This window comes from Oncorhynchus clarkii, chromosome 1, assembly GCF_045791955.1.
Source record: "Oncorhynchus clarkii lewisi isolate Uvic-CL-2024 chromosome 1, UVic_Ocla_1.0, whole genome shotgun sequence".
Taxonomy (NCBI): Eukaryota; Metazoa; Chordata; class Actinopteri; order Salmoniformes; family Salmonidae; genus Oncorhynchus; species Oncorhynchus clarkii.
Window position 1 is genome coordinate 82,641,746 of NC_092147.1, and position 27,813 is coordinate 82,669,558.

A 27,813-nucleotide genomic window follows, 5' to 3' on the forward strand; every position below is an offset into this window, starting at 1 on the left:
TTTGGTTTTAACTTTGTATTTTCTTCTACCAGATCTATTGTGTTATATTCCCCTACATTAAATTCACATTTCCACAAACTTCAAAGTGTTTCCTTTCAAATTGTACCAAGAGTACGCATTTCCTTGCTTCAGGGCCTGAGCTACAGGCAGTTAGATTTGGGTATGTCATTTGGGCAAACATTTTTAAAAAAGGGGGCTATCCCTAAGAAGTTTTTTAAAGTAGTCTATATACTGCAGTGGTTCCTATCTGCCACTGAGGGGGGAATGTACACACAAACAGAAGCAGGAAGAGAGTTACAGACAGTGAAGTCTATTAACATTAGGAAGTAGAGTCATTCTGCCTGGTGCCTTGGTCCTTGACACACATTTGTGCTCAGGTACCATTTAACATAAGAGGCAGACTCTAACTCTCACATGGCTCTTCATCTCTCCCTCCTCCTCCTACTCCTCATCTTTGACAGACTCTCAGCAGGTAAGGGTCACACTTCTATGAATTAAGGGCGAAGTCACCTGGGTCAGTTCACTTTAAACACTGTATAATCAATCTCAATCATGAACAAGCTGTTTCAAGTGTTGGATTAATGTGATTTTTAAATGTTTCCTCTATAAAGATTCTATTACATTTTAACTCCAATTTCAATGTGTTTTGTGTTGATTTGTCCACAGTGAGGCATGTGTCTGTGCAGACTGGAGGCTCCATCACCTTCCCATGTCACTATGATCTGAATCACATCCACCATGTGAAATACTGGTGTAAAGGGTTAGGTTGGGATGTATGTTCGTATGTAGTACGTACTGACCATCCTAAGAGCAGTGGTAAGACCTCAATCTCTGATGACATCAACAAGAGAATCTTCACTGTGACCATGACTGACCTGGCGTCATGGGACTCTAATACTTACAGGTGTGTTATGGAGATCAATGGAGGAACAGATATCATGATACAAAGGTTCTACCTGTCTGTCACTCCAGGTAAGATCCCTTCACTGCTTGTATCTAGTAAAGTAGAATGAATAATTCCTAGACAGAGCTATACTGTAAATGTAGTTAAAACAAGATTATATTTTGTGTCATGATGGAGTAACAGAACTAAGCTTGTGAGGATAGTTACATTCTTCAAGAATCAATGACTATATATAATTATTATGAATTTAAAAGACCAAAAATGGATGTACCAATCACAGAATGCAACTTGAAGGAATTTGTAAAGAGGCTGTTGTAAAAGCACTTTTTTCATCTCTGAATTCTTGTTTTTTACCTGTGTCCAGGTACTCCAGAACTCTATGTGGAACAACAGGAAGTGACTGGAGTAGAAGGAGGGAGTGTCACTGTCTGTTGTTACTATAGTAACTCTGGAGACATGAAGTGGTGCAGGATGGGTGGTGATTGTGTGAGTGGGTTTTCTGGGACTTTAAATGGAACATCAGTGACATTAACGCGGACTAGTGATGCCAACAACAGAACAGTCTTAACAGTGACTATGAGTGGACTGAAGATGGAGAACATTGACTGGTATTGGTGTAGAGTTGGAGAACAGGAAATGCCTATTCACATCACTGTCAGTCAACAAACTGCAACACAGAGAACCTCTAAGATGACCTCAAGTTAGTAGATCAATCACATATTTTATGATCAATATGATTCACTTTGTTTTATCCACTGGTATCATCTGGAACTAAGTGTAATATGAACTATGAATGTGATGTTGCTATACAACCTGACTATCTGGTTTACCATTAACTTCATTGATGATATTGTTGTTTTACCTCACAGCAACCCAAGATCCAACCCCTCAACAACCCTCTGCCTCTCCAACTGCTGAGCCTGTTCAGACTGACAACACAAGTCAAGGAGCTGAGGGGAACATGGAGGAAGTCCACCAGAGGTTATTATCACTCCTTCAGATGTTTTATCCCACATGTTGTTAGTTAATATGAACTCAGAGAAACAATACAATTCCATCATACACTACAACAGTTAATGCTAACCAAACACCCTCCCTAAATGCATATAGAGACTGTTATCACTTCCTCCTGGGTAGAACATCTCTGTGGTTGCCTTGTGAGAAGTAGTAGCATTATTGTGTTATACTAACTCATGTGCAAGAACAAGTTGTAAACTTAATAAATAGTCATAATCTCAATAATAATCATATCTCTTCATTTGCATGGTCAACTTCCACACATGTGAACAGATAAATAATTGTTCCATGTATCACAACAAGTGCATACAACAAATGAACAATTTTCATGATCTATTTTAATTGTATTTGTAATTCAAGTTCGTATATGTAATCCATCAGGTCCATAGATGTGAAAGTCCTACTCATCTCTCTGGGCATGTTGGTGGTGGTGACAGCTGGTATCCTAGTAACATGGAAGATGTGGAGAAGGCATAGTAAGTAGTCATTTTATGTGAATATAAAACAGGAGAATAGTTTAGAAAATACTAAATGTAATGATATTGTGACCAACAGTATATTTCTCGCCAGTGATTTATCTTGAATGACAGAACATATTTGGAAGGATTGTCTTTAGGAAACCCATTCAGGGGTATTATTGTACTATAACAAACTCAGAAGTTACTGACATCTCCCTCTCTTCATTCCAGAGGACAATAAGGCCAAGGACCAGACAACTAACAACTCAGTGGTAGGATACACTTATTTTATTATTTTCAACCATCTGCTTTTCTGTTGTTGATTTGGGATCATCTACCATTTGACTCCAGCGTTACCTGTTCAGTTGACTATCAATGAGTTGACATAAAAGGTCCCATATTCTAATGGAACCCAATCTCTTATGGTGCTCAATATGTTGAAAAACAATGTTAAAAAGACAGATAACAGGAAATTGTCAGTTCACTAAACATACATCTGAAACAAACTGTGGTTTAGGTGGTAAATAGACATGTCCTGTTCCTCTTTGCCATTTATTTATTTGCAGTCTGCTGACTCTGAGCAAGACATTACATACAGCACAGTGACCCACACCAGAAAAATAGCACAGCAGGTACAAACTGAATAAAACTGGTATTTTTCTGTGGAGATCTTGGACTAGAACCAACAACTCAATCTCTGCAGTGAGCTGGGGTTCTCTCTCTCTCTCTCCTTCTCTCCTTCTCTCTCTCTCTCTCTCCTTCTCTCTCTCCTCAATTTCTGCAGTGTGAGCTGTTGTTCTCTATCTCTCTCTCTCGATCTCTCTGTCCTTGATTTCTGCAGTGTGAGTTGGTGTTCTCTATCTCTCTCTCTCTCTCGATCTCTCTGTCCTCGATTTCTGCAGTGTGAGCTGGTGTTCTCTATCTCTCTCTCTCGATCTCTCTCTCTGTCCTCTATTTCTGCAGTTTGACCTGGTGTTCTCTCTCTCTCTCTCTCTCTCTCTCTCTCTGTCATCGGAATTTCATAATTCCTATATGTGTTCATTAATTAAATTCACTCAGTCTATTTTATAAGAATTTGTAAGATTCCTATTTGCATAAAATAGATAGAGACCAGTCTTATCAAAATGAGATAATAGTATTTATTCTCGGAGCTCGCTGCCATGGAACTATGAACAACAGTTTATATACAAAATTTGACGTCAAAGGTTATAAAATATCCTTCCTCCTATCGACCAAGGCAAAACAGGTTCAAAGGTTTATTCCAACCCCCTAGCTCACTCACTCCAGACACAAACCATATCAAGATTAACTTCTGAAATCTCACCTTCGTCTATAACTATTCAGCAGACAGTTCCAGATAATGGAAAACCTAGGGAGACACTCGCTGCCTTATCTAAACATCCCAGTGCTAAGTTGAGTTGGTTCAACCATAGGTTAACGACCCTCTTTACTTACTTAAAAACCCACAATCCATTCCTCCTCAACCCAGCTGGAATGGTATTTATTATGTTTAATTACCCCCTGTTTCATGCTGCACAATCCCTTCCTTGTGAATTAACATTATTAATCACATATAATAAAACAGGTTAGAGTTTAATTAGTTATAGTTCTATTTCAATGTAGATATTGTTTAGTCATAATTCATAAAATTACTAACTCTCTCTCTCTCCTAACTCAATTCAATTTTAAAAAAAATTGGGAGGGGGGCATGGGAAACATATGTTTACATTGCCAAAGCAAGGGAAATAGATAGTAAACAAAGTTAAATAACAAAACAACATTTACAGTAAACATCACACTCACTCAAGTTCCAAAATACATTTCCAATGTCATATTACATCTATAGATTTTTTACAGTTAAGAACAACTTCTTATTTTCAATGACGGCCTAGGAACAGTGTCGTCTGTCGTTCTGCCTGTTCAGGAGCAGCACTACGAATTTGTATCTTGTCAGCTGGGGATTTGAACTTGCAACTTTTCAGTTACTAGTCTAACGCTCTAACCACTAGGCCATCCTGCCACCTATAGTGTTGTAATGATGTGCAAAGAGTTAAAGTACAAAAGGGAAAATAAATACACAAATATATGTTGTAAAGGTTTTTCTTGTGGCAACAGTTCACAAATCTTGCTGCTGTGATTACACACTGTGGTATTTTAACCACTAGATATGGGAGTTTATCAAAATTGGATTTGTTTTCGAATTCTTTGTTGGTCTGTGTAATCTGAGGGAAATATGTGTCTCTAATATGGTCATACATTTGGCAGGAGGTTAGGAAGTGCAGCTCAGTTTACACCTCATTTTGTGGGCAGTGTGCACATAGCCTGTATTCTCTTGAGAGCCAGGTCTGCTTCAGGCAGCCTTTCTCAAAAGCAAGGCTATACATAGTGAAACATTTCCATAATTTTCAGACTGTCACAGTGGTCAGGTATTCTGCCACTGTGTACTCTCTGTTTAGGGCCAAATAGCATTCTAGTTTGCTCAGTATTTTGTAAATTCTTAACAATGTGTCAAGTAATTGTCACAATCATCGTATGAAGGAGACCAAGGCGCAGCGTGGTATGCGTACATTCTCTTTATTAAAAGACTGAACACCGAACAAACTAACATCCCGAACCGTGACGCTATACAATATCATTCTGACAGGCAACTACACACAGTTAAGATCCCACACCAGAAAGTGGGTAACAGGGCTGCCTAAATATGATCCATAATCAGAGACAACGATAAACAGCTGTCACTGATTGGGAACCATATCAGGCCAACATAGAAATACAAAAACCCATAGACCTACAACAACCCTAGACATACAACAACCCTAGACATACAACACTAGAGTACCCACCCTAGTCACACCCTGACCTAACCATTATTTATAGAAAACAGAGATATATAAGGTCAGGGCGTGACAGTAATAATTGTTTTGCGTTCTCAAGAACTGGTTGGGTCTAATTGTGTTGCTGTCCTGGGGCTCTGTGGGGTATGTATGTGTTTGTGAACAGAGCCCCAGGACCAGTTTGCTGAGGGGACTCTTCTTGAAGATAATTTAGTTGTAGGTGATGGCTTTGTTATGGAAGGTGTGGGATTCACTTCCTTTTGTGTGTTTGTAGAATTAACGTCTCTTTTCTTGATTTGGATCATTAGCGGGTATCGGCCTAATTCTGCTCTGCATGCATTATTTGGTGTTTTACATTGTACACTGGGGATATTTTTGCAGAATTCTGCATGCAGAGTCTCTATTTGGTGTTGTCCCATTTTGTGAATTCTTGTTGGTGAGCGGACCCCAGCCCTCACAACCATAAAGGGCAATGGGTTCTATGACTGATTCAAGTATATTTAGCCAAATCCTAATTGGTATGTCACATTTGATGTTCCTTATCTTCTTACCTTGTCTCTCAGATCATTCACAGCTTTGTGGAAGTTACCTGTGGCGTTGATGTTTAGGCCAAGGTATGTCTAGTTTTTTGTGTGCTCTAGTGCAATGGTGTCTAGATGGAATTTGTATTTGTGGTCCTGGCAACTGGACCTTTTTTGGAAGACCATTAATTTTGTCTTACTGAGATTTACTGTCAGGGTCCAGGTCTGACAGAATCTGTGCAGAAGATCTAGGTGCTGCTGTAGGCCCTCCTTGGTTGGGGACAGAAGAACCAGAACAAGAGGAAACAGTAGACATTTGACTTCAGGTTCTAGTAGGGTGAGGCCGGGTGCTGCAGACTGTTCCAGTGCCCTCGCCAATTGAATGATATATATGTTGAAAAGTACAGATACCAAAAAAACCTTCTAAATTAGTACTTTAACGTATTTTTGCTTGAGTACTTTACACCACTGGTCCATGTTTCCAAATATTGGGGAATGTGCCAGAGCTGTGGATTATGTTATAAAGTTTAAGTATAGCCAATTGGAATTTGTGGTCTGTATATATTTTATAATTTCATTTAGGATACCATCAGCCACACAGGCCTTTTTGGGTTGGAGGGTTTGTATTTTGTCCTCTAGTTCCTTCAATTTAATTGGAGAATCCAGTGGGTCCTGGAAGTCTTTAATAGTGGATTCTAAGATTTGTATTTGATCATGTATATGTTTCTGCTTTTTGTTCATTGTTACAGAGCCAAATAGATTGGAGAAGTGGTTTATCCAAACACCTCCGATTTGTTGTTGTTTTTTCAGAGTTTCCAGAATTGGTTAGATTCTAAGGATTCTAAATCAAATCAATTCAGATTCTTTAATTACATTGAGCTGATTTCTGACATGCTGTTCCTTATTTTTCCATAGTGTATGTCTGCACTGTTTTAGTGATTCACCGTAGCGAAGGCATAGGCTCAGGTTTTCTGGGTCTCTATGTTTTTGGTTGGATTGGTATCTCAATTTCTTTCTTAGGTTTATGCATTCTTCATCAAACCATTTGTCATTGTTGTTAATTTTCTTAGGTTGTCTGCTTGACATTTTTATATTTGATAGGGAAGCTGAAAGGTCAAATATTCTGTTTAGGTTTTCTACTGCCAAGTTTTCACCTTCACCATTACAGTGAAACATTTTGTCCAGGACCTTTTCTAGAAGGGATTGAATTTGTTGTTGACTAATTGTTTTTTGCTAGATTTCACACTATGTTCCTTCTTTCTATAGCATTTCTTAAATGTATTCCTTTCCTTTGGCTTTGATGCCTCAGGGAGGCATATGGGGGAGGGAATATGGTCACCTCCAGGTAGGTTTTTGTCCCCCTGTGTTCTGAGGGTGTCAGGTTCTTGTCGAGTTCTGGCATTTAGGCTGCCACAGACTAGCACACATCCCTGAGATTGGAAATTGTTGATCTCCCCCTCTAGGATGGAGAAGCTGTCATCGTTAAAGCACAGGGATTCTATTGGGGGGATATAGGTAGCACACATGAGGACATTCTTCTCTGTTGAGATCATTTCATTATTAGTTTCTTGCTAGATGTTAAATGTTCCTGTTTTGACGAATGGAGTGGGTTAGGTCTGCTCTATATGAAATTAGCATACCCTCCTGGGTCTCTTCCCTGTTTGACACCTGATAGTTTGGTGGATGTGACTAACAGCTCTCTGTAGCTTAGAGGGCAACCAGTGGGTCCGTCTCCTTTATACCATGTTTCTTGTAGGATGACAATGTCTATATTTCCAATTTCTTTGATGAAGTCTAGGTTCCTGCTCTTTAGGCCAAAGCCAGATGACCTCAGACCTTGTATATTCCAGGATGAGATAGTTAAAGATTTGTGTTCCATGTCATGTTTACGTGCATCTTAGCCAAATACATTTAAACTCAGTTTTTCACAATTCCTGACAATGAATCCTAGTAAGAATTCCCTGTTTTAGGTTATATACCAATTTAGGTTATACACCAATTTATTTTAAGAAAGTGAAATGACATGATAATAGTAGAGAATGATTTATTTCAGCTTTTATGTCTTTCATCACATTCCCAGTTGGTCAGAAGTTTACATACACTCAATTAGTATTTGGTAGCATTGCCTTTAAATTGTTTAACTTAGGTCAAGCGTTTCGGGTAGCCTTCCACAAGCTTCCCACAATAAGTTGGGTGAATTTTGGCCCGTTCCTCCTGACAGAGCTGGTGTAACTGAGTCAGGTTTGTAGGCCTACTTGCTCGCACACGCTGCCCACAAATTGTATATAGGATTGAGGTCAGGGCTTTTTGATGGCCACTCCAATACCTTGACTTTGTTGTCCTTAAGCCATTTTGCCACAACTTTGGAAGTATACTTGGTGTCATTGTCCATTTGGAAGACCCATTTGCGACCAAGCTTTAACTTCCTGACTGATCTTGAGATGTTGCTTCAATATATCCACATAATGTTCCTTTCTCATGATGCCATCTATTGTGTGAAGTGCACCAGTCCCTCCTGCAGCAAATCACCCTCACAACATGATGCTGCCACCCCCGTGCTTCATGGTTGAGATGGTGTTCTTCGGCTTGCAAGCCTCCCCCTTTTTCCTCCAAACATAACGATGGTCATTATGGCCAGACAGTTATATTTTTGTTTCATCAGACCAGAGGACATTTCTCCAAAAAGTACGATCTTTGTCCCCATGTGCAGTTCCACACCGTAGTCTGTTTTTTTTATGGCGGTTTTGGAGCAGTGGCTTCCACCTTGCTGAGTGGCCTTTCATGTTATGTCGATATAGGACTCGTTTTACTGTGGATATAGATACTATTGTACCTGTTGCCTCCAGCATATTCACAAGGTCCTTTACTGTTGTTCTGGGATTTATTTGCACTTTTCGCACCAAGAACGTTCATCTCTAGGAGACAGAACACGTCTCCTTCCTGAACGGTATGCGTGGTCCCATGGTGTTTATACTTGCGTACTATTGTTTGTACAGATGAACAGGCGTTTGGAAATTGCTCCCAAGGATGAACCAGACTTGTGGAGGTCCACAATTTTTTCTGAGGTCTTGGCTGATTTCTTTTGATTTTTCCCATGATGTCAAGTAAAGAGGCACTGATTTTGAAGGTAGGCCTTGAAATACATCCACAGGGACACCTCCAATTGACTCAAATTAGGTCAATTCGCCTATCAGAAGCTTCTAAATTCATGACATCATTTTCTGGAATTTTCCAAGCTGTTTAAAGGCACAGTCAACTTAGTGTATGTATTCTTCTGACCCATTGGAATTGTAATAGAGTGAATTATAAGTGAAATAATCTCTCTGTAAACAATTGTTGGAAAAATTACATGTGTCATGCACAAAGTAGATGTCCTAACCGACTTGCCAATACTATAGTTTGTTAACAAGACATTTGTGGAGAGGTAGAAAAATTATTTTTAATGACTCCAAGCTAAGTGTATATTAACTTCCAACTTCAACTGTACCTCTTAGATTGCAGGATGGGGCTTGGGAGGGTGTTATAGTGTTGGTTGGGGCTGTTGCACTGCTCACGGCCTGGGCTTATGTTCTGCTGTCATGTTGAGGTCCTTGCCACAGGGGTGGGGGGCATGGGGTGGGTAGAAGGGGCATAGGTCTGAAATGGGGGTTACCTATAAAGGGTGTGGCCAGGTTTTGCTTGGGGTAGTCTTAGCTGGTTGGGATGTGGCTGGTGATGCTGTGGTCTGGGTGTAGGTCATCTTGGCATGGCTTCTCTAAGTGCAGGTCACCCTGGGAGGGTGTCTCGCTAATCTGGGTGGGGAGTCCGTTGCTCTGCTCCTCCTGTGTGAGTTGCTGGGGCTACGGTTCAGGGTAACGTCCTTCAGGGTCCTGGAGAAAGTTGGGATTGCTGCTTTGTAGAGGTGGACCTGGTCATAAACGCTGTTCAAGTCCAGGTTGGAATAGTCGGTCAGGTAGACATTAGCTTTGAGCCATTGTCTCGCAAAATGCTTACAATCAACTGATGTTTGGTGGCAGGGTGAAAGTATTTTTGGCATCTCTGCAGTGTGGGCTGGGGATCTCTCTCTCTATCTCTCTCTCTCTCTCTCTCTCTCCTCCATCTCTACAGTGTGAGCTGGGGTTCTCTCTCTCTCTTTTCCATCTTTGCAGTGTGAGCTGGGCTTCTGTCTCTCTCTCTCTCGCTTTCTCCTCCATCTCTGCAGTGTGAGCTGGTGTTCTCTCTCTCTCTTTATCCTCTATCGCTGTAGTGTGAGCTGGGGTTCTCTCTCTCTCTTTCTCCTCCATCTCTACAATGTGATTTGGGGTTCTCTCTCTCTCTCTCTCTCCCTTTCTCTCTCTCTTTATCCTCTACCGCTGTAGTGTGAGCTGGGGTTCTCTCTCTCTCTTTCTCCTCCATCTCTACAGTGTGAGCTGGAGTTCTCTCTCTCTCTCCAACTTTCTCTCTCTCTTTCTCCTCCATCTCTGCAGGGTGAGCTGGGATGTCTCTCTCTCCCCCTCTCTCTCTCTCTCTGCCTAGCTCTCTCTCTCAATCTCACTCTCTCTCTCTGCCTAGCTCTCTCTCTCTCTCTTTCTCTTCCATCTCTGCGGAGTGAGCTGGGATGTCTCTTTCTCTCTCTCTCTCTCTCTCCTTCTCCTCCATCTCTGCAGTGTGAGCTGGGGTTCTCTCTCTCCCCCTCTCTCTCTCTCTCTCTCTCTCCTCCATCTCTGCAGTGTGAGCTGAGTTTCTGAAGTTAGTGTACCTTCTGTGTTGTCAATTTCTCAGAGCCCAAACCCAGGGAGCCACCATGACGTGATGTACAGCACTGTGATGCCTGATCAGTTCAGGACAGAACAGAAGGTCAACTTCCAAGCATCTCGGCTCTTAGACAACATTATGACTGTTACTCATAAAGCGTCATAGCCTTGGCAAATGTGCATCTGTTTTAGAAAACAATTGTATTTCCAGTATCACTTTCTGTCTTGGAACAAGCAATAGGTAAATGTTCACTATAACAACAAAACAATACATTTTTGATATTTGTGTCTTTATCAGCAGGATCCATTTCCTGAAGCTGATGATGTCACATACAGCACTGTCATCCTCCAGCACAAGACCCAACTAAAAGGACAGACCAAGGTAAAGCTGTTCTACTGATTCTCCACAGCTGGTATTATGTTATCAGAAACAACAGTAGGTGATTGTTTCCTCAGTGTTAATATAGTCATGGTTACATCACCATTATAGCTGTAGGCCTAATATATCACCTTCATGTTACATATCACAATTATAACTGTCTACACTTTTAATTTCACAGAGAAGTGTGTTTTCATAGTGTATCTCCATCATGACAGAACTGTCCCTGTTCACCTCTCTACCTGTTCCTCCTCTGTAGTCAGCAGAACCAGATGATAATGTGGTCTACAGCTCACTAGCTCTACAGGTGACCACACAGGTCAGTGTTGGTGTCTCCTCTGTCTGTTGTACCAGATGATGCTGATCTCTCAACAAAGACACAGACAAAACCACATTACTTTGTGTGCTAAACATCACTCTTTAACCACACAAATCTTTCTTAGTCTTTTTGCTTTGCTGCATGTAAAATGTTATCATCACATTGTGATCAGCTAAACTATTGTTATCAGTGTGTATCCATAACATTACAGTGTGGACTGTACCTGGGTTTAGGGTGACGTTGCCCCTAGATGATGATCTTGGGTCAGATTTTTTTTAAATCCTCACCAAAGGTTAAGGTTAGGATAGGAGGAGGGGATGCTGATCCTTGATCTGTATCTAGTGGAAACGTCACAATGGAGATTGTGACTGAATGTTTCACTTCCTCTCCAGCAGAGGGAAGCAGCAGCACAGTAGTGTGACTGAGAAGACCTTCCTTTTACTGGAAGGAGAGAACACTCCCCTCTCCTGTGTCACAACATCTATCTGCCTCCAATATGATTCTGTCATACCTCTTAACCCATCCCAGGAAGACACCTCTATCCTTTAGTGTAATAAACTACTGAAGGCAGTCTGCTGTGTTTGTTCTGATTATCATCACATTTCTGTTATTAGTTATGTTCCACCACCTTTCCCCTTGTCTCTTATTTCTTACATCATGATCTTATTGATCTAGTTTAATGTCCCATGTCTGTAACTAATCATGATCAAATGTGTATTGAGATCTTAGTATAGACAGCTACTATGTATAATAACTACTGTACTGCAATAATAAAATGTACTATATACACTGCTCAAAAAAATAAAGGGAACACTAAAATAACACATCCTAGATCTGAATGAATGAAATATTCTTATTAAATACTTTTCTCCTCTACATAGTTGAATGTGCTGACAACAAAATCACACAAAAAGTATCAATGGAAATCAAATTTATCAACCCATGGAGGTCAGGATTTGGAGTCACACTCAAAATTAAAGTGGAAAACCACACTACAGGCTGATCCAACTTTGATGTCATGTCCTTAAAACAAGTCAAAATGAGGCTCAGTAGTGTGTGTGGCCTCCACGTGCCTGTATGACCACCCTACAACGCCTGGGCATGCTCCTGATGAGGTGGCGGGATCTCCTCCCAGACCTGGACTAAAGCATCCGCCAACTCCTGGACAGTCTGTGGTGCAATGTGGCGTTGGTGGAATGGAGCGAGGCATGATGTCCCAGATGTGCTCAATTGGATTCAGGTCTGGGGAACGGGCGGGCCAGTCCATAGCATCAATGCCTTCCTCTTGCAGGAACTGCTGACACACTCCAGCCACATGAGGTCTAGCATTGTCTTGCATTAGGAGGAACCCAGGGCCAACCGCACCAGCATATGGTCTCACAAGGGGTCTGAGGATCTCATCTCGGTACCTAATGGCAGTCAGGCTACCTCTGGCGAGCACATGGAGGGCTGTGCGGCCCCCCCAAAGAAATGCCACCCCACACCATGACTGACCCACCGCCAAACCGGTCATGCTGGAGGATGTTGCAGGCAGCAGAACGTTCTCCACGGCGTCTCCAGACTGTCATGTCTGTCACATGTGCTCAGTGTGAACCTGCTTTCATCTGTGAAGAGCACAGGGCGCCAGTGGCGAATTTGCCAATCTTGGTGTTCTCTGGCAAATGAAAAACGTCCTGCACGGTGTTGGGCTGTAAGCACAACCCCCACCTGTGGACGTCGGGTCCTCATACCACCCTCATGGAGTCTATTTCTGACCGTTTGAGCAGACACATGCACATTTGTGGCCTGCTGGAGGTCATTTTGCAGGGCTCTGGCAGTGCTTCTCCTGCTCCTCCTTGCACAAAGGCGGAGGTAGCGGTCCTGCTGCTGGGTTGTTGCCCTCCTACGGCCTCCTCCACGTCTCCTAATGTACTGGCCTGTCTCCTGGTAGCGCCTCCATGCTCTGGACACTATGCTGGACGACACAGTAAACCTTCTTGCCACAGCTCGCATTAATGTTCCATCCTGGATGAGCTGCACTACCTGAGCAACTTGTTTGGGTTGTAGACTCCGTCTCATGCTACCACTAGAGTGAAAGCACCGCCAGCATTCAAAAGTGACCAAAACATCAGCCAGGAAGCATAGGAACTGAGAAGTGGTCTGTGGTCGCCACCTGCAGAAACACTCCTTTATTGGCGGTGTCTTGCTAATTGCCTATAATTTCCACCTGTTGTCTATTCCATTTGCACAACAGCATGTGAAATGTATTGTCAATCAGTGTTGCTTCCTAAGTGGACAGTTTGATTTCACAGAAGTGATTGACTTGGAGTTACATTGTGTTGTTTGTGTTCCCTTTATTTTTTTGAGCAGTGTATATATATTAAACAATGGACATTGAGGGTTCAATGCAATTGTTACATCTATTTATAGCAACTGTTTGTAGGAATTACACAGAAGCATTTTCTTTTTGTAAATCATGTTATATTTATTGGGGATCACTTTACTTATTTATTTTTAGGTATGGGGTAATTGTCTGCATCATTTCCAATCCCCCATATATTATTTTGTAAATATATACAGTTCTGTATATATATAAATATATATAAATATATATATATATATATATATATATATATATATATATATATACATACACACACACGGACAACAACACTTAGGCTTCTATATCCAGCTTTTACATACTATATACATTTTACTGACACAGTATATTTGACATTAGTTTTATTTTGTTTGTTTTTAGTCCTTCAGCTCCCCTCTACCCCTCCCCTCTACCCCTCCCCTCTACCCCTTCCCTCTACCCCTCCCCTCTACCCCTCCCATCTATCTCACTGTTGATTTATATTTGCCATATATTTTCCAACTGTGCTGTTTCATAAAAGTTATAAACCTATATACAAAATCAGAACTGTTTGTGGTCGCCATTGAAAACTCACGTGTCCTGGTCTCTGTCTGCCCAAAATAAATGATTAACCCAAGTGGAGAGTTGAAGGACACATGTAAAGGAGTTCCCGGGGTTCAAACCAAATCTGTTAAAGTATGAGGGAGGGGGGTTATTAACAGTGGGGCGTTTATCATAGGTTACTGTTTAAGTTCCCTAAGTTGGTATCCATCAACATTTATCATAGGTTACTGTTTAAGTTCCCTGAGTTGGTATCCATCAACATTTATCATAGGTTACTGTTTAAGTTCCCTAAGTTGGTATCCATCAACATTTACTTTGATTAATGTATTGCACATTTTATTATGTTATTTAGAATATTATTTGTAATTTTGAATGTATTGTTTTTTGATTGAAATGCATTGTTTCTGTAGGACGTGGGCAGACCATGATAAGCAGATTCCATTAGCTTCCATAGCCACAGAGTCAGATTCGACAGCCACAGAGTCAGATTCCACAGACACATTTTATTAAAGGTTAGGGTTAAGGTTAACAGTGTGGTTAGGTTAGGTTAACAATGTGGTTAGGTTAGGGTTAAGTTTAACAGTGTGGTTAGGTCAGGGATAAAGTCAGGTTTAAAATAAATTTTAGGAAGATCAAATGTAGAAATGGGCGGGATTAATGACTTTCTGGGTATGGAATCTAGTGATGACCCGAGTGGAGTGGCGGTCTAAGGCACTGCATCTAAGTTCAAGAGGTGTCACTACAGTCCCTGGTTTTAATCCAGGCTGTATTACATCTGGCTATGATTGGGAGTCCCATAGGGCAGTGTACAATTGGCCAAGCATCGTCCGGGTTTGGCCGGGGCAGCCCATCATTGTAAATAAGAATTTGTTCTTAACTGACTTGCCTAGTTAAATAAAAAATAAAAATCCTACATTCATGTGCTTGTCAAAATGTCACATTTTTGGTGTCGGAAATACGACTTTGTTTCATTCATGTGCTATTTGGTGATTTGGTCAGAACAATTCTTCAACCAGTAAGAGTTTAGCTACCTTGATATTGACAATATGGTCAATCTAATTACATTACAAATTACATACTGATGAGGCTGTCGTGGTCAAAAATGGATTTGTTGTCATCTTTTGGTTGAAAATGTTCCTAGGTCAGTGGTGAAACATCACAACTCGGCAACTCAAGCAGCAACACTTTCTAATTTTCCTCTTGTAATTCCGACTTGGAGGATCATTCAAGTGAAACTACCCAGTCAGAACTAGGAATTTCACAGAACTCCGAAAGCACATGAACGCGTCAATGAACCTTTGGTAAAGAAGCGTGCAGTGTTTAGCCCAGGGACGTCACTAGAGATTACTGGATAGGGGGGCTAAGCCTCTTTTAGGGAGGTCTGGCATATTCCCTCCATTCCGTTTATTGTTAGCTAGCAATCTCAAGCCACGGAAGTAGCTAAGGTTAACTTAAATGTTAGCTACAAGGAGGCCTAACGGTGCATGTACACTAGATAGTGGTAAATTGCTGCGTGCCTCATAGGCCGCCCCTTGTGACTCGCTTGTGGGCGTGCTGGAAGCATATGGCAGCACGTTCGATTGTGCGTCAAGAATTCAGCATAGCAAGTTTGTATGAAGGTCTGGTTATTAAATGGGTACACAGTTAATTGGGATAGGGGGCAGCATTTTCACTTTTGGATGAATAGCGTGCCCAGAGTGAACTGCCTCCTACTCTGTCCCAGATGCTAATATATGCATATTATTATTATAAACACCAAGGGACCACGCAGCCGCTCAGGAAGGAGACGCGTTCTGTCTCCTAGAGATGAACATACTTTGGTGCAGAAAGTGTAAATCAATTTTTGTCAGCCTTTCCTGAAGAATAACAGTCACTAGAGCGCCAGCAGCCTTCCCCCAGGTCCTAGCACCTACTAAATTGGATTTTAAGTTGCAATGGAAATGTTGACGAAAAAAAGAAGAAATCACACAGAAAATATATTGTTTGATATATTGATTTATTTAGGGGGGGCTCATTAACCAAGAAAAATGAGCGTCCACAAACTTCTTGTAAAATAAACCAATAGTAACTCCACACCACCCGCTGCCTCCACTCTAGTAGTGCAGGGTCAACCAACCCCACACTAGAGGGAAGCTGTTTTATCAACATGTAATGTAATGAGTTAACCTGAAACCTGTAGTCTTGTGGTACATCAGCTTCCTGAGCTACTGCTGATGAGTTACCTTACAGGACAATGTGGTTTTGAGATGTATCTATGACCAGGGTTTATTTCCTCGACACAGACAATGTTTATTGTTTCTTTTTCTATTCCTTTTTAGTCTTTTAAGACAGAGAGGCTTCGTCTCTGAATTTTGTGTAACCACCTTAAAATCACAGACTGTATCGTGGTAGATCTAATCATTGGTTTACTTTGAAGCTGATTTTAGGTCTGGTCTGTGGAGATATTGGTCTAACTTCATTGGGGAAAAAATACATCAAGTAAGTACATAAATAAAGAATTTAAATACATTTATTTGAATAAATCAAATCATATCAGTTGTATTGACTGATTTACAGAATGTATTGTTACCAGCCAATCAGGGGCATGTTCACTTAAACAGAAGCAGAAAGAGGGGTACAGACAGTGATGTGTATAGGAGACATTGTCGTTGGTGCCTCTTCCCTTGACACATACATTTGTGTACAGTTTGTACCACACAGAAAGACATACTACACATGGCTCCTCATCTCTCCCTCCTTCTCCTCATCTTCTCTAGACTCTCAGGTACTGGTAAAATGTTTTTATGAATTGATAAAGTCTCATGTTTCTGTGCACTGCTGCTTGAAGTCAGGTACTGGCTATGCTGAAACCCTGAAGACAAAATATTAGCTAGCTTATATATTGAGCCCACACTCATCCCGGCCATACCAGCCATGTTGTGCACTTCTCACTCCTACTGGTGTACTGAATGGGTAATTGGTAAACAACCTTATCAGTCAACCGAAAGGAGTCTAAAAGTGTTTTCTGTTGCTGTGTCTGCAGGTACTCAGGCAGGAGGGTACGGTGTGTCAACTGTGAGTAAGGTGTCTGTGAAGACAGGAAACTACATCACCATCCCATGTCGCTATGATCAGAGATACATACAATATGTCAAATACTGGTGTCAAGGAGATTACTGGAATTCTTGTTCTGATCTTGTACGCACGGACCAACCAAAGATATCTGGGACAGTGTCCATCTCTGATGATGTCACCCGAAGAATCTTCTCTGTTAACATGACTGATCTGCAGCCAGAGGACTCTGGGTATTACTGGTGTGCTGTGGAGACTGCAGGACGAGATCAAAATGCATACTTGCACCTGTCAGTCACCACAGGTTAGCCCTCCATACCTCTCCTCAATCACACTGTGTTTGATCATCATAGAGAGCTGACTTAGAGAGTACAACTTGGTATTGTATTTTATACACTATAGTAATACTTGCAGGTCACATGCCATCATCCTTTGGTTTATTTGTTCAGTATGACACAGTTATGTAGCTATTGATTTGGGGAAGACTGTTTTAAGGCTCTAAATACAATGTATTTACATGGTTATACATACAGGCAGACACAATGTAAATATGGAATGGGTTTATATTGTAGGAATACATTGTTACACTGTGGAGAACAGAAACACTTTATTATGAAGGGTGCCTACATAAGGACGTCATAACACATTCATAAGCCATGCATAATGAATTCAAAATCACAACCTAATATTAATATTTTTGTTAAGTCACAGTATTGTCACTTTCATATGCCTAACGCCACAAAAAAAGAGTTCCCAAACCCAGAGATCCACCATGATGTGACATACAGTACTGTGATGCCTGATCAGTTCAGGACAGAACAGAAGGTCAGCATTTTATATATACTGTATTTCCACAACATGAGGTTGGAAAAATACTGTGAAATTGTGAAAATGATGATTATTCCCTTTTAGTGTTGAGCTGTTTGAAAAGAACGCCTGAAATGTCAGCCTGTTTTGGTGGGATGGAGTTGTGGCATTCCATGGTGACATCACCATGCAGTAAATTAGTTATTATCAACTGGTTGGTTCGAGCCCTGAATGCTGATTGGCTGACAGTTGTGGTATATCATACCGTTTTCCACAGGTATGACAAAACATTTATTTTTACGCCACTAATTACATTGGTAAACAGTTTTTAATAGTAAAAAGGCACCTCAGGGGTTTGGTATATGGCTAATATACCACAAGCCCCTGTATCCAGGCATTGCGTAAGAACATCCCTCAGCCGTGGTATATTGGCCATATACCACACCCCCTCGTGCCTTTTTGCTTAAAGACCAATAAGAAAGAGGTCTCCAAAGCTCTCTACCAAGAACAGCTAATGAGGGAGGAGCCTGGATAAATGTAACCACTCAGAGCTATGGAGTGACCATCCAAGATATTAAAATTATAGTTTTAAGCATGTTTTGAGGCTATACAGTGTTAGTTTACATTTACAATGTTTACAAACATTGGAGAAAAACAAGCTTAGAAGTTGAAGTTGGAAGTTTACATACACTTAAGTAATTAAAACTCGTTTTCGACCACTCAACAAATTTCTTGTTAACAAACTATAGTTTTGGCAAGTCGGTTAGGATTTCTACTTTGTGCATGACGCAGGTAATTTTTCCAACAATTGTTTACAGACAGATTATTTCACTTATAATTCACTGTATCACAATTCCAGTGGGTCAGAAGTTTACATACACTAAGTTGACTGTGCCTTTAAACAGCTTGGAAAATTCCAGAACATTTTGTCATGGCTTTAGAAACTTCAGATAGGCTAATTGACATCATCTGAGTCAATTGGAGGTGTACCTGTGGATGTATTTCAAGGCCTACCTTCAACCTCTGTGCCTCTTTGCTTGACATCATGGGAAAATCAAAAGAAGTCAGCCAAGACCTCCACAAGTCTGATTCTTCCTTAGGAGCAATTTCTAAATGCCTGAAGGTACCACATTCATCTGTACAAACAATAGTACGCAAGTATAAAAACCATGGGACCACACATCCGTCATACCGCTCAGGAAGGAGATGCGTTCTGTCTCCTAGAGATGAACGTACTATGGTGCGAAAAGTAAAAATCTATCCCAGAACAACAGCAAAGGACCTTGTGAAGATGGAGGAAACAGGTACAAAAGTATCTATTTCCACAGTAAAACAAGTCCTATATCGACATAACCTGAAAGGCCACTCAGCAAGGTAGAAGCCTCTGCTCCTAAATTGCCACAAAAAATCCAGACTATGGTTAGCAACTGCACATGTGGACAAAGATCGTTCTTTTTGTAGAAATGTCCTCTGGTCTTATGAAACAAAAATAGAACTGTTTGGCCATAACGACCATCGTTATGTTTGGTGGAAAAAGGGGGATGCTTGCAAGCTGAAGAACACCATCCCAACCGTGAAGCACGGTGGTGGAAGCATCATGTTGTGTGGGTGCTTTGCTGCAGAAGGGACTGGTGCACTTCACAAAATAGATGGCATCCTGAGGTATGAAAATGATGTGGTTATATTGAAGCAACGTCTCAAGACATCAGTCAGGAAGTTAAATCTTGGACACAAATGGGTCTTCCAAATGGACAATGACCCCAAGCATACTTCCATAGTTGTGGCAAAATGGCTTAAGGACAACAAAGTCAAGGTATTGGAGTGGCCATCACAAATCCCATTAATCCTATAGAACATTTGTGGGCAGAACTGAAAAAGTGTGTGCAAGCAAGGCGGCCTACAAACCTGACTCAGTTACACCAGATCTGTCAGTAGGGATGGGCAAAAATTCACCCAACTTATTGTGGGAATCTTGTGGAAGGCTACATGAAACGTTTGACCCAAGTTAAACAATTTAAAGGCAATGCTACCAAATACTAATTGAGTGCATGTAAACTTCTGTTCCACTAGGAATGTGACGAAAGGAATAAAAGCTCAAATAAATAATTATCTCTACTATTATTCAGACATTTCACATTCTTAAAATAAAGTGGTGATCCTAACTGACCTAACAGGGAATTTTTACTAGGATTAAATGTCAGGAATTGTGAAAAACTGAGTATAAATGTATTTGGCAAAGGTGTATGTAAACCTACAACTTCAACTGTATATTTTGGGTTCTGATGGGGTAATTGATTGAAGTTGTCACCTTTTCACCTCATTTATCACATCTCAATAGGTGTTCCAGGTATCCTCATGACATGGCACAAGTGGGGGATGGACCTTTCCTCTTTTGTTGTCCATCGTTCCTCTATTGTTCCCACAAGGGTGAGGCCGATGACATCACGGATTCCAATCATCGAAACATTTTTTTACCCTTAAGTGCACATGGGATTTTATTACTCAACAGGAAATGTTAAAACATAGCTGGAGTTTGTTTTTAAATACATGCATTAATTATCTTTGAAACGTTAAGTTGAAATAATGTCCAATTCCCGTCATTCCTGTTGAAGACCACTCCTTCTGAAGAGTACCAATATGGCAGACAGGTCCTTCAAAGCCTCTCATTGGCCAATACATAGCATCATCAATCTAGTGTTTGTATACACTGAGTGCACAAAACATTAGGGACACCTTCCTAATATTGAGCGTTCCAGAGAGATGCTGGCCCATGTTGACTCATATGCTTTCCACAGTTCTGTCAAGTTAGCTGAATAACCTTTGGGTAGTGGACAATTCTTGATACACAAGAAAACTGTTGAGTGTGAAAATCCCAGCAGCGTTGGAGTTCTTGACACACTCAAACCAGTGCACCTGGCACCTACTACCATACCGTTTTCAAAAGCACTTAAAGCTTTTGTCTTGCCCATACAAATCCATGTCTCAAGGCTTAAAAATCATTTAACCTGTCACCTCTTCTTCATCTACACTGATTGAAGTGGATTTATGATATGACGTGTTACTTCTCCCTTGGTGAATTTGTGTCTGCACCTCTGTGTTCAGGTACACCAGAACTCTATGTGGACCAACAGGAAGTTTCTGGAGTAGAAGGAGGGAGTGTCACTGTCCGTTGTTACTATAGTAACACTGTGGTTAAGAAGTGGTTGTGGTGTAAGATGGGTATCTACTATGTCCCCTTGGTGGGGAGATATTCAGGGATTTTAGATGGAACATCAGTGAAATCACAGCAGACCATTGATCACAACAACAGACACATTTTAACAGTGACTCTGAATGGATTGAATATGGGAGATACTGGCTGGTACTGGTGTTCCAGAGGAGACCTACAGATGCCTGTTCACATCACTGTCAATCAACTGACCACAACACAGAGTACCACACCTGCCTCCACCACCACCCCTACCCCCTCTTCCACCTTCATCATCTCCACTGTTAATCAACTGACCACAACACAGACTGACACCATCATTAGTAAGTAATGAGAGACCAGTTATAACCAAAAATAGTGGAATGAGTCTTTCAAATTCACAGAATCCAACTGAAGTCATTTTGTTAATTTAAAGCATTGCCATCTCACGCTGAAATTGTGTCACTTCAACACTAATAAATTACATACGGAAACTGTTGCACCTTGACAGACAAACAGACCACTCAAGACATCTCTCTGACCTCGCCCACAACTGTAGATCCTGCTGTCTCCTCTTCCACCTCTCAGGCCCCAGTCAACAACACACAACATGTAGCCCAGGGGTAAGTGTACACTACCACCTCTTTAACCGGTACTCAACAAGCAAAAAGGTCATTTATTTTCATTTACATTATTGAATTAATGAATTGTGTTGTTTTAAAATCACATACAAAAGAGATATGTCCCCTGAATGCCTCATTCTTAAATTATATATGCCTGATTGACATTTGCAGAGTATCATGTCCTCAAAGCAGTGTTGTTCTTCTACAGATGGGAGAGAACACTCTTCTACCTTCCAAAAACTGTTAATGCAGTGCTCTTCATCCTGTGCAACGTCATTGCTGTGGTGAAGTTCAGAGCAACCCGACTCTGAGGTGAAACAGGAAGAGTAGAAACTAGATTTATTTAGCATTTGCACATTTTTCATTGCGGTACATGTCTTTATCTTCTTCACCTTCTCCAGCTTTAATGGAATATTTAAATGATTTGCTAATAAACATGTTTTACTGTTCTCAAGATCATCTGTCACCAAATTCTGTGAAATTCTGTAAAAGAAAATCAGACGTTCTGATGTATCAAAGTTATTTGCTGTGTTGGAGACAACAAGTGTTTAACAATATGTCATAGCATGACTTAGTTTACCAGAAACCTGCAGCCTTGTGGTACAGCAGCTTCCTGAGCTAACTTTAACAGTTTAGGTTGGAGGACATCTGTGGTTTTGAGCTGCGTCTATGACCAGGGTTGATCTCTAGGTAGAAGGATGTCATCACTCCATCTCTGTAGCTCATGTGCTCTTAATTCTATACATTTATTTGTGTAATCACTAGTGACCTATTTTCCAGCAGAGGGTAACAGTGACTCTTGATGCCAAAGAGCCCTTAGAGAAAGCTGGAAGCTGAAATATAGTGTAGTGACTATGAGTTTTGGGTTAAACTAGTCTACATAATGCAATAGTTGCTATCTTCCACTGAGGGGGGCAGGTACACAAACATGTTTAGCTTTCTTCAGGATAAAACACACACACATGTAGGTTTTACAATCTTTGTGGGGACCAAAAAATGTATGCCAATTCAAAATCCTATTTCCCCTACCCTAATTCTGATTCTAACCGTAACCCTAATTGTAACCATAACCCTAAACCCTAATTCTGATTCTAACCGTAACCCTAATTGTAACCATAACCCTAAACCTAACCCCTCAGGCTAAATATAATGATTCCTTGTGGGGACCGGAGAAATGTCCCAACTTGTCCATTTGGTGCATCACCATCTCACATGTATATACTGTATTCTATACTATTCCACTGTATCTTAGTCCAATGTCGCTCTAACATATATGTATATACATTCTTAATCTATTCCTTACTTACATTAATGTGTATTTTGTGTGTATGTTGTGAAACTGTTCAACATTACTTCTGAGATATTACTGCACTGTCGGAGCTAGAAGCACAAGCATTTCGCTACACCTGCAATAACATCTGCTCAACATGCGTATGTGACCAATACATTTGATTTGATTTGCTTTTGAATTTTGACTTGTCTAAATGGTTCTTGTTTTACCCACAAGGATAGTAAAACCAAACCGCAAACACACACAAGACAAGGTTACATCTAAATGTTTTTGGTTCATTTATGAATCCTGAGTTCTTGAGTTGTTTCAAAGTTGATAGTTGGTTGTCTCATTTTCTGTAACAAATCCTCCACTTGTTTAATCAGAGCCTTGGAGAACTATTCTGTCTTTACCTTCTCCAGCTTTAATGGAATATATAAAGGCTTTGCTAATAAAACATTTTAAAGACATTTTATTGTTCTCAAGATAATTTGTCACTAGATATTGTGCTCAGTGAGTTTGAGTGTGAAATTGATTTATCATAAACAGTTTGCTGTGTTGGAGCCAACAATAGAATGTACAGTGGATTCAGAAAGTATTCACACCCATTCCCTTTTTCCACATTTTGTTATGTCACAGCCTTATTCTAAAATGGATGAGATACAAACAAACCTAATCAATCTACACACACTACCCCATTACGACAAAACAAAAACAGGTTTACCTTATTTCCATACACTACCGGTCCAAGGTTTTATAACACCTACTCATTCAAGAGTTGTTCTTTATTTTTACTATTTTCTACATTGTAGAATAATAGTGAAGACATCAAAACTATGAAATAACACACATGGAATCATTTAGTAACCAAAAAAGTGTTAATCAAATCAAACTATATTTTATATTCTTCAATGTAGCCACCCTTTAACTTGAGAACAGCTTTGCACACTCTTGGCTTTATGTATTATACATGTCATTTAGATGTTTATACTATACAAACATATTTTATTTATGTATTTCTCAAAATCCATATATAGTAGACAAACCCGTTTAAAAACGTTATGTTTACCAAACGGTTAAGTGATTAACCATTAAGCATCGTTGGATTACCTCATGGTCAAATGTATTTCAACAAGTGAGAAGAGAATCATATGAAAACTATTTTGAGCATTGCATTGTGAGGGGCAATTACTTTATATGAAAGGTGTTTATAGATTAAATACTGATTAGGTTCGGTGGAAAAAGTTACTGAGTGATTTTGTGTGTCCTTTTTGAGGATCTGTTTTCTACTAAAAGTTGTGAAATGTTTCCACAAGTGTGAAAATAGTACCAAAGCAATTAAAAAAACTGTAATAAACATTTTCCAAGGCATTTTATTATTCTCAAGATAATTTGTCATAACATAATGTGAGCACTGTGGTCTGTAGGTTTGAGAGTTCAATTCTGATGTATCTGAAGTAGTTTGCTGTGTTGGAGCCAAAAACAGAACGTGACATCATACAATGAGTTTAGCTGAAAAGTGCAGCATTCTAGTAATGCAGCTTCATGAGCTAACTTTACCACCTTCACTTGAAGGACATCTGTGGGCCGTACATGACCAGGGTTCATTTCCTGCATAGAGGGGGAGAGAGAAAGAGTCTGTTCTTGTGGAACGTAAAACCACATCAGACTGGGTTGTGGTCCAGAGGACCCTGAATCATGAACCTGGTTTAAAGTGAGAGTCTATGGAGGTCTTGGTCTAGTACCCATCACTAAATTTTTTAGCATATGTAGGACATTTATCATATAGTTTCATATATAGTGAAATATAGAATTTTGCAAATGGAAATATGGTGCATGTTGCCCAATTATCAAATCTTTGTAATCATTAGTGACCTATGTTCCAGTAGAGAGTAGTATGAGGATAGTAGTGACTCTTGGTCCCAAAACCCTTAGAGAAAGCTGAAATATATTTTAGGTTTAGTTTTAGGTTAAATTAGTCCATATAATGCAATAGTTACTGTCTGCCACTGAGGGGGGAATGTACACACAAACAGAAGCAGGAAGAGAGTTACAGACAGTGTACTAACATTAGGAAGTAGAGTCATTCTGGCTGGTGCCTTGGTCCTTGACACACATTTGTGCTCAGGTACCATTTAATATTACATGCAGACTGAAACCCTCACATGGCTAACCATCTCTCCTTCCCCCTCCTCCTCTTCATCCTCTTCCACAGAGTCTCAGCAGGTATGTGAAATATGTTTATATGAAGGGCTGAAATCCAGTGGGTCAATTCACCGTAAACACTGTGTAATAAATCTCAATCATTAAAAAGCTGTTTTATAGTTTACAAGCAATGGGATTTTGTTTTCTGCAGTGCAGATTGTATTGTATTCCAACCTAAATGTGTTTTGTGTTGATATGTCCACAGCGAGGCATGTGTCTGTGCAGTCAGGAGGCTCCATCACCATCCCATGTAGCTATGATCAGTATTACATAAACCACGTGAAGTACTGGTGTAAAGGGTATGGTTGGACTCATTGCTCCTCTGTAGTACGCACTGACCATCCTAAGAGCACTGATAGGGCGTCAATCTCTGATGACATCACCCAGAAAGTCTTCACTGTGATCATGACTGATCTGGAGCCAGACGACTCTAATATTTACAGGTGTGTTGTGGAGATCAAGGGAGGAACAGATAGCATGATACAACTGCTCTACCTGTCTGTCACTCCAGGTAAGATCCCTGCAACTCTTACAATTCAGTAAAGTAGAATAGGTAGTTCTCAGTAAGGATCAGACTCTCCGAAAATACCAGCTTTCACAAACTACATGACTGGTGTTCTCGTTTCATTTCCTTGTAACAAGTTCCTTGTCTGGTATCTGGTATTACCATTATTGTTCAAGTTGACCTGAGGAATGTCGGTACAGTGGGGCAAAAAAGTATTAAGTCAGCCACCAATTGTGCAACTTCTCCCACTTAAAAATATGAGAGAGGCCTGTAATTTTCATCATAGGTTCACTTCAACTATGACAGACAAAATGAGGAAAAAAATCCAGAAAATCACATTGTAGGATTTTTAATGAATTTATTTGCAAATTATGGTGGAAAATAAGTATTAGGTCACCTACAAACAAGCAAGATTTTTGGCTCTCACAGACCTGTAACTTCTTCTTTGAGAGGCTCCTCTGTCCTCCACTCGTTACCTGTATTAATGACACCTGTTTGAACTTGTTATCAGTATAAAATACACCTGTCCACAACCTCAAACAGTCACACTCCAAACTCCACTATGGCCAAGACCAAAGAGCTGTCAAAGGACACCAGAAACAAAATTGTAGACCTGCCCCAGGCTGGGAAGACTGAATCTGCAATAGGTATGCAGCTTGGTTTGAAGAAATCAACTGTGGGAGCAATTATTAGGAAATGGAAGACATACAAGACCACTGATAAACTCCCTCGATCTGGGCTCCACGCAAGATTTCCCCTCGTGGGGTCAAAATTATCACAAGAACGGTGAGCAAAAATCCCAGAACCACATGGGGGGACATAGTGAATGACCTGCAGAGAGCTGGGACCAAAGTAACAAAGCCTACCATCAGTAACACACTACGCCGCCAGGGACTCAAATCCTGCAGTGCCAGACGTGTCCCCCTGCTTAAGCCAGTACATGTCCAGGCCCGTCTGAAGTTTGCTAGAGAGCATTTGGATGATCCAGAAGAAGATTGGGAAAATGTCATATGGTCAGATGAAACCAAAATAGAACTTTTTGGAAAAAACTCAACTCGTCGTGTTTGGAGGACAAAGAATGCTGAGTTGCATCCAAAGAACACCATTCCTACTGTGAAGCATGGGGGTGGAAACATCATGCTTTGGGGCTGTTTTTCTGCAAAGGGACCAGGACGACTGATCCGTGTAAAGGAAAGAATGAATGGGGCCACGTATCGTGAGATTCTGAGTATTGGTGTAGAAAACCTCCTTCCATCAGCAAGGGCATTGAAGATGAAATGTGGCTGGGTCTTTCAGCATGACAATGATCCCAAACACACTGCCCGGGCAACGAAGGAGTGGCTTCGTAAGAAGCATTTCAAGGTCCTGGAGTGGCCTAGCCAGTCTCCAGATCTCAACCCCATGGAAAATCTTTGGAGGGAGTTGAAAGTACGTGTTGCCCAGCAACAGCCCCAAAACATCACTGCTCTAGAGGAGATCTGCATGGAGGAATGGGCCAAAATACCAGCAACAGTGTGTGAAAACCTCGTGAAGACTTACAGAAAACGTTTGACCTCTGTCATTGCCAATAAAGGGTATATAACAAAGTATTGAGATAAACTTTTGTTATTGACCAAATACTTATTTTCCACCATAATTTGCAAATACATTCATTGAAAATCCTACAATGTGATTTTCTGCATTTTTTTGTCTAATTTTGTCTGTCATAGTTGAAGTGTACCTATGATGAAAATTACAGGCCTCTCTCATCTTTTTAAGTGGGAGAAGTTGCACAATTGGTGGCTGACTAAATACTTTATTGCCCCACTGTATATGTCTATTTTATGTTTTCTATATGTAGATGTTGGTGTAAACTTTGTTTCAAGTCTGCTGTCTGCATTGTGTCTTTCAACGTTGTCTACCACAAGCAGCACCATATCACCTAGTAACACTATGTGTAAAGGTCATACACCTACTAGAAATAAAGGTCTGCTGCTGAGGTCTTTCTATGGTGTCTGTACCTCTGTGTTCAGGTACTCCAGAACTCTATGTGGATCAACAGGAAGTGACTGGAGTAGAAGGAGAGAGTGTCACTGTCCGTTGCTACTATAGTAATTCT

General features: G+C 40.6%; 3 protein-coding genes across 3 annotated transcripts in view; all 3 read left to right on the forward strand.

The window, feature by feature from the left end:
- Nucleotides 1-414: 414 nt before the first annotated feature.
- Nucleotides 415-11,581, forward strand: LOC139409455 (polymeric immunoglobulin receptor-like). The gene is made up of 10 exons (XM_071154668.1): nucleotides 415-472; nucleotides 667-972; nucleotides 1,269-1,604; nucleotides 1,774-1,885; nucleotides 2,303-2,397; nucleotides 2,611-2,651; nucleotides 10,496-10,570; nucleotides 10,769-10,849; nucleotides 11,106-11,165; nucleotides 11,558-11,581. The coding sequence occupies exons 1-10, from the start codon at nucleotides 415-417 to the stop codon at nucleotides 11,579-11,581; spliced, it is 1,188 nt and encodes a 395-aa protein (XP_071010769.1).
- A 5,201-nt stretch (nucleotides 11,582-16,782) lies between these two features.
- On the forward strand, nucleotides 16,783-22,046 carry LOC139409506 (polymeric immunoglobulin receptor-like). The gene is made up of 5 exons (XM_071154802.1): nucleotides 16,783-16,831; nucleotides 17,090-17,422; nucleotides 21,028-21,456; nucleotides 21,672-21,735; nucleotides 21,944-22,046. Exons 1-5 carry the CDS (start codon nucleotides 16,783-16,785, stop codon nucleotides 22,044-22,046), a joined length of 978 nt encoding a protein of 325 aa, XP_071010903.1.
- A 3,124-nt stretch (nucleotides 22,047-25,170) lies between these two features.
- Nucleotides 25,171-27,813, forward strand: part of LOC139409562 (polymeric immunoglobulin receptor-like) — a 7,949-nt gene continuing 5,306 nt past the window's right edge. Inside the window, exons 1-3 of the mRNA XM_071154937.1 lie at nucleotides 25,171-25,231; nucleotides 25,416-25,721; nucleotides 27,728-27,813. The exon at nucleotides 27,728-27,813 is cut by the window's right edge and continues 250 nt beyond it. Of these exons, the coding sequence (XP_071011038.1) occupies nucleotides 25,171-25,231; nucleotides 25,416-25,721; nucleotides 27,728-27,813 (453 nt within the window). The remainder of the gene's footprint in view (nucleotides 25,232-25,415; nucleotides 25,722-27,727) is intronic.

Coding starts and splice junctions, on each gene's coding strand:
- LOC139409455 (XM_071154668.1), top strand. CDS start 415: ATGGCTCTTCATCTCTCCCTCCTCCTCCTACTCCTCATCTTTGACAGA. Junction 10,850..11,105: donor AACTAAAAGGACAGACCAAG/GTAAAGCTGTTC, acceptor CCTCCTCTGTAG/TCAGCAGAACCAGATGATAA. Junction 11,166..11,557: donor CTCTACAGGTGACCACACAG/GTCAGTGTTGGT, acceptor CTTCCTCTCCAG/CAGAGGGAAGCAGCAGCACA.
- LOC139409506 (XM_071154802.1), top strand. CDS start 16,783: ATGGCTCCTCATCTCTCCCTCCTTCTCCTCATCTTCTCTAGACTCTCA. Junction 17,423..21,027: donor GCACCTGTCAGTCACCACAG/GTTAGCCCTCCA, acceptor CTCTGTGTTCAG/GTACACCAGAACTCTATGTG. Junction 21,736..21,943: donor ACACAACATGTAGCCCAGGG/GTAAGTGTACAC, acceptor GTTCTTCTACAG/ATGGGAGAGAACACTCTTCT.